Genomic DNA, 11,108 nt, shown 5'->3' on the forward strand with positions numbered 1-11,108 from the left:
GTTCACAGAGTACTAAAGGTAAAGGTAAAGGTTCCCTTGCTCGAAAGCCAGTCGAATCCAACTCTAGGGTTGCGGTGCTCATCTCCGTTTCAAAGCCGAAGAGCCAACGCTGTCCGGCACCAAGGCGCACGGAACGCTACAGCGTAGTAATTAATCCTACCTAGGGCCACAATGCAGTGAGGGGAGGGGGTAGCCTACCAGCACCCTTTTTCGGCATAGTCTTTTCTTCTCTGGCAGCTTTCGTTGTTGTTCCGGTGATCCAGGTGGCTGTCGGCCGGGCTCGAGCAGGCTGTCTCAATTTTTCTCTCCTTCGGAGCGGCGCGTCTTGGGTGCAGCTTTGGCCAATGTCCTAACGGCTCTAGCTGCGCTGCATCCCACGTCAGCGCGTTGCTCCGGCTCCACCTCCGCCCGATCCAGCCGCTGCCTTTTTCCTGGGTCGCTCTCCGCCGCCGCCATTGCTTTTGTTAAGTTAGCGTGTCTTTTTAGCTGATGCTAGCAGACAGGAAAACAACATTATTTTGCTGGTACAGCAGAAGACAGGTTTTCCAGTAGAGGTATTTGCTTGAAGGATAAAGTTCATGGTTTTGGTTGTTTGGGGTAAAACTCTGCAGTGTCTGGGTCAAAAAGGGCTTTAGTTTCATATCAGGAAAAAAACATTTTTTTTTGTTTGGGTATAAAGAATCCTTGCGGTATTATTATTAAGGTGAGGTTAAATAAACGTTTAAGATATCGTGTAGACACACCTTTTCTTGTACCTGACCAATGAGTGAATTACTACTCAGATAATGCTCTGTGGTTTTTGTGACCAATTATGAATCCTGAGTATTATCTCCTTAGCTATGTCACTCTGGGTATAAAGTTTCATGGACTTCCTTACTGTGGGCAGAAAGCAGTCAATTTTTGATGGGCTAGTTTGGCCTAACTGTTTTCAGGTGTTTTTATTGCAATTCAAATCAGTGAACATCCCTCCTCATTTTGACTTCTCTTTTTGGCTGGAAATCTATTTGTACTGCACTCGGTTACAAGAAGTTTTGCCCACCTGGGTTCGGACAATAAAGATGTGCTTCCCCGTTTTGTAAGCGGTTAAAAACAAAAGTGGCCTTTCATGACTGTTGGAGGCAAAACTACTTGGGAAAAGGAGGGTGCCCTGGCCTAGCCCCTGCACTGCATCTACAAGGTCCCAGGCTCGGGGTCCAGCATCCCATTTAAAAGATTTCAGATGCTGAAAAAGAACTGCTGCCGTCAGAGTAGGCAGCCTTGAGCTAGATGGACCAATGTTCTGTCTTTGTACAGGCAACTCCAGATGCCATCTAGCATCCCATCGTAAGGAACTGGCAGTTAGAATCAGCCCTGCATTTGCCAAAACAGGGTGTAGAACACTGTCATGTAGGGCTGCCAGCTCTGACCAGGAGACTTTCTGGAGATTTGAGGGTGATGCCTGTGAAAGAGGGGAATTTGGGGAGGGACTTCACCTATACTCTAGGGCAGTGATGGCGAACCTTTTAGAGACCGAGTGCCCAAACTGCGACCCAGAACCCAGTTATTTATCGCAAAGTGCCAACATGGCAATTTAACCTGAATACTGAGGTTTTACTTTAGAAAAAACAACTCATACCTTAACTTAAGATGATCCTAACAAAGTAAGGAAAGCAATCCCAAATGCGTTCATTTACTTAAAATTATTTGGCAGAGAATTCGACACTTTAATGATGGTCTGGGCCTGGCTGGGGCGATGGCACGCGTGCCCACTGAGAGGGCTCAGAGTGCCACCTCTGGCACCCGTGCCATAGGTTCGCCACCACTGCTCTATGGTATACCACAGAGCTGCCATACAAAGCTGCCGTTTCCTCCAGGGCATCAGGCAGGGCAAAAAAACAACAACCGTGAACAATTAACTATGAAAAAATAAATCAAACATTCAACGATCTTCGATATCTAATTTCTATAAGCAAAAATCCATACAGACAGCGATTCATATAAATAGACATGTATTCATTCCATTAATTTCCATGTAATGTCCACAATTTCAAAAACCACTCCAAAACCACACAAAATTGCTGAGCTCTGATCAAAGTAATTAGTCCAATAAAGGGCATAGTGCCATGAAGAAAGGATTATAATGCTTATTCCCTTTTGTAAACAATTTTTCACAAGATAGTTACTGAAGAGTAGTGATACAATGAATGGTAGTTTGTTCTTCAAGGGTCTTAATAACTTTCAAGGACACCGTCGTTGGGTTCTCCACCCAATGACGGTGTCCTTGAAAGTATCTTGTGAAAAATTGTTTGCAGTAATAGTTAATTCTTCATGGGCTGCGATCGCACATACAAGTGGCCACGCCATAGGCGCGAATGTGTCAGGGTTCGATAGATCACACCATACAGCGCTTCATAAGAGGTATTCTGTTTATTGGTAGTTCATAACTATGACACGTGAACTTCTTTTGTCAGCTAAAGCAGCAAGGCACCCTGAGTTATAGTAGTTTAAAAAAAAAACCCATTATTGTGCGCGCATTGTGCACGCGCGCGTAGGAGAATAGAAAGCGGGCAAAATAGAGAAGCCATTTGTTCCCAGCAGATCAGGAGCAGCTGGAAGCCCAAGGTCAAAAAAGCATAAGCAGATAACAACCCAGACAGGAGGCATTGTTAGTGTACCAGGCTGAGGAATCTTCCACACACACACACATTCCAGGGAAATGGCAGTGTCAACTGACTGAATGACGGGCGGATTTAATGGGTGTGATCAGATGTGAACGTCTGGCCAGCGCCCTGCACCCGTCGGCAACCCGTTTTGCTCCGCCACAAGAGCGGAGTTAAAAGACACTAGGGAAAGTCCACTGTCAAACGGGTTGCTACGGGCCACGGGCGGACGGACTTTTTCCTGTGTGATTGGGCCAGCGCGCTCTCACGCATCCCGACTCTGTGCCGTTTCCCCCCCCCCTTCTCAGTATGCACATCATTGCATACTGCCATAGGAAGCCCTCGGTGTGGAGATGCGATTCATCGATCCCCTGTTTAAGCGCATCGGAAACACGCAGCAAAAGAGAAACCCAACTCACCCGCGGTTTGCTCCTGATCATGCGGTGGTGGGCTGCCCCTGCAGCTCCCACGGGCCGTGTGATCGCGCAAATGTGGGTCAGATTGCTACGGAGCAAATGGCCTCGCTTCCCCCCCCCCCCGCATTATCTCGCCCGTGTGACCACAGCCATGGTTGCCTTTTTTTTTGCCTTGCCTGATCTTATTTCCTCCAGGGGAACTGATCTCGGTCAGGAGCTCAGCTGTAATTCCAGGAGGTTGGCAACCCTAGCTACAAGCATCCAGCGGGAGCACACAGGTCCTGTCAGTGTTGTCCAGTTGTGTTGATTTTTGCATTTTGTGTGTGTGTGTGAGGGTGACCGTGCCTGGAAGTTATGGCAGCCTCAGGTGACTCCTACTGGGGCGTGGAGGATGTTCAGGGAAGTGGCATGGGTAGCCTGCCGCTGCCTCCAGGCCCTGGTATTCTTTAGAGGTCTCCCATCCAGGTACTTGCTGGGGTCGGCCCTGCTTAGCTTCCGAGATCTGACGGGATTGGGCTAGCGTGGGCTATCCAAGTCAGCAGGGCTCTTTTTGTAGAAAAAGCCCAGCAGGAACTCATTAGCATAACAGGCCACACCCAACAGCAGGACCTCATTAGCATAGTAGGCCACACCCCTGATAGCACAGCTCATTAGCATATTGGGCCACACCCCCGTGTTGCCAGAAGTGTGGTCATCCAGCCACACCCACCTTTTGCTTTTTATTCTGTTTACCTTGTTTGTTGTCAAAACCCAGGGTTTTTTTTGTAGCAGGAACTCCTTTGCACGTTAGGCCACACCCCCTAACGTAGCCAATTCCAATGACTTTCTGCTGTTGGGTGTGGCCTGTTATGCTAATGAGCTCCTGCTGGGCGTGGCCAACTCAGGAGCCAGGCGGAACTCCGTTCCTGCCCAAAAATAGCCCTGCAGGTCAGGGCATCCAGTTGTTTTTTAAGAGAAAAACTGGGGAAGAAGAGAGAGAGAGAGGAGGAAAAAATGAGGTGGGAAGGGAGGAGAGTCAAACAGGTATCAATTAAATTTTACCGGTTAAACTAAGTGGAGATGAGAAGCAAAAGCGGTCAAAAATAAGTCAGGGAAAACGAGTGAAGACATCACTGGTAAATTGCGATGCTCCCTCTAAGCTGCGGAGTCTTGTGAGCAAAAATTCTGCTTTGTGAGCTGCTGGCCTTAAACTTGTGAGCAAGTGATTTGGCTGCTGCATAAATTAGTTTGCTCTGGAGCCCTCCTTTCTGAGCTAAGACAAAAATGTGTGAGCCGGAGGCTAAAAAACTGAGCTAGCTCACACTAACTCAGCTTAGAGGGAGCACTGGTCACATGCGCCTTTAGATCTGACATAGTCACAAACGCCTGACGGATCTAAAGGGTACGACCAGACAACAACATCTGGGAAAGATCCCGCAGTTGTCGGCAACCCGTGCTGCTCTGCCAGAGAAGCGGCGTTAAAAGACACGGGTGAAAGTCCGGTCCCGATGCTTCCCGACGGACTACAGATGGGCTTTCCCCTGTCCGATCGCTCAAGCACGCTCTCAAGCCGTTGGGGTGGTCTGATCATCCCATCCTGACTTGGTGCCATCCCCCCCCCCGCTTAGCAGTATGCGCATAATCGCATACTCCATGGGGAACCCTCAGTGTGGAGGTGCACATGGGAAACAAATTGCGAAAAAGCACTTGCACGTGGTGGCGTCCGATCACACAGCGACGGGGTGAGCCCACAGCACAAAAGGGTGTGTCATCTCGCAACTGCAAGTCAGATTCCTCCGGACGAAATAGGGGCGCCTCCCCTCCGCTCCAAATGGTGCGTGTGACCGCAGTCTCTCTAAAATAGCCCATCACTTGTCAGCCAGTATATATGAAATAATTAAAAGTGTTGCTAAGATTAGAATGATAAACAATTAAAAAAACTTAAAGAATGATACTTAGCATTTGTGTCAACGCATACTGGTGTAATGTTTCACGCCTGTTATTTTGTTGCACTCCTTACAAGAAACCTGTAAGGTAGGTCAGTGTTGTTATCCTCCTATTGCAGGCAAGAGGCCGAGGCTGCATTTGTGATGGGCACGTACAAACAACTCGTTTTGCGGTTCGCACACACTCCCTGTGTGCAGAGTGTAACGGAAGGCTTCTGAGTTTGGGAAATCTTGACTCATGTTCCCGTCACTGTCTTGTTATATTTTGGACAATTATAACCTGCTGAGAGCCAGTTTGGTGTAGTTGTTAAGAGCGGCGGACTCTAATCTGGAGAATGGGCTTCGATTCCACATTTCCCCACCTGATGCTAGTTGGGTGACCTTAAGCCAGTCACAGCACTCTCAGCCTAAAAATAAGCATAGCTTGCCACCTAGTGGTGCCAAAAAAGAGATACAGCTTCGGCAGCCAAACAGATCCCTTCTGGGATCTCCTGGCTATTCCACACACAATGCCATGTGATGATTAATTCATTTATAACCTGCTTTTCTCCCCAATTGGGACCCAAAGTGGTTTCCAACGTTGTTCTCCCATCCTGCCCAGAGTCACCCAACAAGCTTCCATGCAGAGCTAGCGTTCAAACCCGGGGCTCCCAGATCCTAATCCAGTGCTCTAATCTCTATGCCACGGTCCAGAGGCAGATGCCTGGACAAACTGGACTGAGTTTCCTTCGCACCTGCCCAGACTGCAAAACACCCATTGAAAAAAGGCAGTCCAATGATCGGAGTGGCTTGCTTAGAGCCATCGACTGAATCATAGCAGAGGGGAAATTTGAAATATGATCTTCCTGGTTTATAACTCTGGGCCCTAAACTATAACAGAAAGATGGGTGGGGGGAATGGAAAAGTGGGAAATGGGAAACCTGACTCCATTCAGTGGGATTTATAGTTCAAAAGTCGTTTTTATATATGGGAACGGATCTGATACTAAATTATTATGTTATTATAACTGTTGATGTATATTGAAAACTTTGTTGGTGATTAACTGGCTGGTTTGTAATTTTGGATTCTCAGGACTTTTGTATACTGTTTTGCAGTTATTGTACATGTTATAAGTTATGCTTGATCTTAATAAACGTTTTAAAAACCAAACCCTCCCCCCGAAAAGTGGGGGGGGCATATATCTGGTTAAAAAAAAAATTGGTCCCATGCAATGTCCCCTCTAAGCCATGGAGTCCTGTGAGCAAAAATTCTACATCGCGAGCTACTGGCATTCAAGTTGTGAGCGAGCGATTTGGCTACTGCATACATTAGCTTGCTCTGGAGCCCTCCTTCCTGAGCTGAGACAAAAAAATGTGTGAGCCAGAGGCTACAAAACCGTGAGCTAACTCACACTAACTCAGCTTAGAGGGAACACTGGTCCCATGTCCCATATTGAAGATGGGCCAAGATTTTGAAAAGATTGAAGGCCTTTCCCCCCCCATGATTCGGAATTAACTTCCAAAATTTGATGCCTCAGGATTTTAGACGTAGACGAGTTGAAAAGGGGGGGGGAGTGGTCAAATGTATCATCTGTCAAAGGATATTAGCTGTGCAAGCTACCGGTAAGTGAAACCTCCAGGTTCTCAATAAAGAGATTAAAAAAAGAGAAACCTCCAGGTTCAGAGGCAGCCTACTTCTGGCCAGAAGCTTTGCTCTGATCCAGCAGGGCTCTCCTTGTGTTCTAAGTCCTTCTGTGGGAAAGACAGCCTGTTCGTGAATGAAGCCAGTAAATGAACCAGACTGCTGCTCTAACATCCTTCCTGTTTTTCTCATTCTCTGTCTCCCGCCTGTTTTGCTTCGCTTTGATGATGGGTCCCCCACCCCGGTCACCTCCCAGAGTGACGTCGCGCTCCTGGCTGAGCACAGGCTGGTTCACCATGGTGATCGCTGTCGAGCTGTGCGACAGAGTTCATGTTTATGGGATGGTCCCCCCTAATTACTGCACGTAAGTAACGCCCTCTCCAGCCGACTGTCTCGTGAGTTTTGAGCCTTGCTGCCTCAGGCCGCTTCATCCTGTGTCTTTTGCTCCTCCCCCCTCCGCAGTCGTAAGAACCCCCTGCCCCGCAAGATGCCGTATCATTACTACGAGCCGAAGGGCCCGGACGAATGCTTCACCTACATCCACAACGAGCGGAGCCACCGGGGCAACCATCACCGGTTCATCACCGAGAAACGGGTCTTTGCCAACTGGGCAACCCTCTACAACATCACCTTCTCCCACCCGGACTGGGATTAGCCCAGCACAGAAGTGCCGAGGGCACACGACGTGCCAAACCCTCCTGCTCCGGCGGGGGGAGTCAGTGGGGCTGCGGCCGCCTCTCCGCATCCAAAAATAGGAACCCTTGGAGCGAAGAAGCTGGTCTGGCGGCCGAGGGCTTCGGATGGCCACCCACCGTCCGAGGGGGAACCAGAGCGACAGCCCGCCTTTCTGACACCCACAGACCCACTGAATCAAGTGGACCGCCCAGCCAGTTCAGCGTCCCGTTGGATTCCAGGAAGTCCAAAAACCAGGTGTGGACGCAGCAGCCTTCTCCCCACTCTCAACTGTATTCTGTTTCTGCACACGGGAGGTTCCCTCTAGCTATCCTAGTAGAAGCTCCTCCCACCCTTCTACTCAGATGTCAAAATGCAAGAGGGGAACTAGCTGGTACAGAGAAGGAACGACGGGAGACTGGGGCGTCCTGGAAGGGGTGTGTCATCTCGCTCCCACTTTCCCCCCTCCTGGCTCGCTCACTGAGGTGGCTTCCCAATTCTGGTCTGGACCTGGCCAAAGAGAAGCCCCCCAGCTGCTGCCGCTAACCCCGCTAGAGCTTTACCAGCCCCACTCCAAGAGCAGGGCGCCACGACATCGGCAGGAGGAGGAGGGCGTGGCTCTCGGGGGCAGCGAGGGCTCGCCCTCAAACTGCCTGTCGAGGTCCCCGGTTTAACGTGCGTTTTCATAGAAGCTCGAGCAGAGGCAGCGGAGAGGCCAGCGGCTTGTCCACGGCCGCTGACCGAGTACGAGGCAGAGGGGAGGCCCAGGCCTAAAGCCCCCACCCTCCCAAATCTCCCAGGCTTGCAGATGAAAAAGGAAGATCCCATTCAGACCGCCTCGCCAAGCAATGTGCTTTCCCACCCAGCCTGTCGTTAGCATTGCCAGATGGGGTGGAGATGGCAACTAGTTTGGGTACTTTTTGAAAGGGCCGGTCCGAGAGGCCGGCCAGGCGTTATTCACGATGATAAATAAGTGGAACCTCCCTCATCAGAGGCAGTGAATCTCTGAAAACCAGGGGGTCATTAAAAAAACAAACCCGGGGAAAGTAGCAGCCTTGTTGCCCCGCTTGTAGGTTTCCAGGGGTATCTGGCTGGGCCAGATTCCCTGCGACCCGAATGAATCCCCACCCCCCACCCCCGATCGTCCCCAATTAATCGCACCCTTTATTTTACTTTGGATTTTTAAATCCAGACTAAGCACCGCCTTTATGATGGTGCTTTTTCGTCACTTCTGTAGCGTTTCTTCCAGTTCAGAGACATGTTTGGCCATTCTTGTACAATCACAATTAACCCTAAAAGGTTGGTTTAGTTTGGGCAAATGAATACAGTTTGAGGTATAGTTCTGAGGCTGCTTTTTCTGAAAGCTTTTTTTTTTTTTTTAAAGGAGGTCAGGAGTGGGTAAAGGGAGGTATTCACCTCCTCCTTGCCAGCCACTTGTCTGCTCAAATCATGCCCCCCCCTGTTTTTCTATGTCGTTTCACTTCTGCCGAGAGCTGACCCACCCCTACTGAGCTCCAGGACCGAGATCGGAACTCGGTTCTCTTGACCAAACTTAGCATTCCTTCCCCTGCCTTGCACTGTCTCTAGCCTGTTCACTCTCTGTATGCACAATCACTACCACGCAGTCAGATTTGCTCTCCACACCTCCACCTGCACTGAATGGGCTGGAGGAGAAAGGAAACCCACCCCCCACCCCCGGCCACTCACACTGGCCTCGGCTGGGCAGACAAAAGGTCGGCGAACAGGTAACGATTTGGCACCGAATTGTCGCGAGGCCGCTGCTGTTTGATGCCTCTGCCTTCCTCCCGCTCCCCCCATTAAGCCATTCTGCCCTTAGCAACTCTTTGCAAGATCACCATGGCAACTCTTCACTGCCAGCGGCTGAGCTGGGGTTTTTTTTTGCTCTCTGAAGGGCCAGCGATGCCAATTTACAACTTACGCTTCCAGGTTTGCTCGGGTTTTTGTACTCAGGCACAGCTGGGTGCCGAGTCCGAGTTTTCCATCGGACTTATTTTTCTGAGCGGGCCGGCTGAGGCTACCCCCACCCCCACCCTCTAGGGTTTGGGCTGGAAGGAGCCCTCCCGCAGGTGTTAACGCAAACCTCCACAGCCTCCTTATCACTCCGCGGCATCCTTGTTTGCACCGGGGATGGCGTCAGAGCCCCGACACCGAGGCCCAACAAACACCACCCGATGAGCTACAAATGCTGCTGCGAAGGGGGTGATAATGTTTTTTTCGTTCCCTCTTATCTCCAAAGCGGGTCACTAGTCAAAAGCCAGGGGGGAAGACGCTTCACAAAGAAAATCCAGATAGACTTGTTCGCGGATTCCTGCTCAGGATACAGAGTTGTACCCCCGTCATCTGCCTTAACAATAATCAGACCTGCTCTCTGCTGTGTGATTTGCCAGCTATCTCATGTGTCCATCTTTATGGTGGCTTAACCAGCTTTCACATGTTGACCTGAGGGCCCCCCCTGTCCTCACAGGGAGGGGGAGATGCTGCGAGGCCTTCCCCAGGCTGCTGCTATCGTTTCTTGTTCTAACCTGTCGTCAATGCCGGGAGGAGAGAGGAGCTATCCCAGGTGATATGCAGGGGAGCTAATCTACCTGTTTCTGTATCTGCATGTTAGGTGACATCCAAGGGGGTCCGTAGACGTCTAACTCCGGATGAGTAGACAAGGCTCCAAAGACTTGGCTGCCGGGTCCTTTCTCAATTTGTCGCCAGCTTTGAATAACCTCGCCATGCCTCAGTCCCGCCCTCTGTAAAATGGGGTCGGGGAGAAAAGCTATCCGACCAGATTGGGGGGGGGGGGAGGTTATCAAATTTCCCTTTCATGATCCTGTCCAGAAAACTGTGGAAGCCACAGAAGGCTGTTGATACTTCGAGGCTTGCCAAATTCGCAGTTATCTGCACTCACGCTGGCACTCAGAAAAGGGCTTTGCGTCTGCGAATCTGGTTATGCACCTCCAGTGTGTTTAAAACCCAGCATTGGAACAAAGGGTGAGGGTTTTATCTTATAGCCGCCTCCACCATAGGAACTGCTGCTTGCCCTGGCTGTAAGCTACTGCGGCCGTATGAAGGCATGCGCAGAACTGCGGGCAGGACAGGCAGCTCACAGTTGGCACGAAGGGCGGCTATCGCAACTGTGCCAACTGCAGGCATGGGCTTTTGGCTAGCTTTTGATATAGACCAGCTTTGGAGTGAGCAAAAGATGAAACAAAAATGACCAAAGCCACCTTTGCATGTGGGAATTCAAGGTGCATAGAGTTGCATCATGCCACTTTATTTGGGTTCCTTTCCTTTCGTTGCACCTCTCACGTCTCCTTCCCTTAGGCCTAGTGGTTAATCTGCGTCGAGGCAGAATGACTTCAGACTGGAGTAGAAGCTCACATGTTGGAATGCATCCTTGAGAAAAATGTCCCCGCATGTAGAAAACTAGCTTGTCAGGGTGGGAGGCGAGGCAAGAACTCTTGACCTTGATGTGCTAGTTTTCTATACAAAGTGGATTTTGTTACATAGAGGAGCATTCTATCATGGGAGCCCTCGTCTGGAGCCTGAAATAACACTGCTGTAGCGTGAAAAGTAAGCCTAAAGACCCATGAAGAGTGAGAAGAGAACTAATCCCTGTGACCCATATTTAAGGGTGGGGCATGAGGATGGTCAGCTGTGTAATGTGTGAATGCCGCAGGGCTGTCAGTGGTGCAGAACTAGGAGAGGGGCGGCTACCTACATTGCCCCAGGTGTACACAGCTAACAAAATCTGGGATGGAGAAAACCCAATTCTTGGCTCTTTGCAAGATGTCACGTCCCGCGTTGTGTATATAGATAACTTGCTC

At 50.1% G+C, this 11,108-nt stretch overlaps 1 protein-coding gene across 1 annotated transcript in view; it reads left to right on the forward strand.

Moving 5' to 3' along the window:
- ST6GALNAC6 (ST6 (alpha-N-acetyl-neuraminyl-2,3-beta-galactosyl-1,3)-N-acetylgalactosaminide alpha-2,6-sialyltransferase 6) overlaps positions 1-8,427 on the forward strand; it is a 53,509-nt gene extending 45,082 nt beyond the window's left edge. Inside the window, exons 5-6 of the mRNA XM_015405805.1 lie at positions 6,857-6,964; positions 7,063-8,427. Of these exons, the coding sequence (XP_015261291.1) occupies positions 6,857-6,964; positions 7,063-7,255 (301 nt within the window). The 3' untranslated portion in view covers positions 7,256-8,427. The remainder of the gene's footprint in view (positions 1-6,856; positions 6,965-7,062) is intronic.
- Positions 8,428-11,108: the final 2,681 nt, after the last annotated feature.

This window comes from Gekko japonicus, unplaced genomic scaffold, assembly GCF_001447785.1.
Source record: "Gekko japonicus isolate JY-2015 unplaced genomic scaffold, Gekko_japonicus_V1.1 scaffold1491, whole genome shotgun sequence".
NCBI classification, from domain to species: domain Eukaryota; kingdom Metazoa; phylum Chordata; class Lepidosauria; order Squamata; family Gekkonidae; genus Gekko; species Gekko japonicus.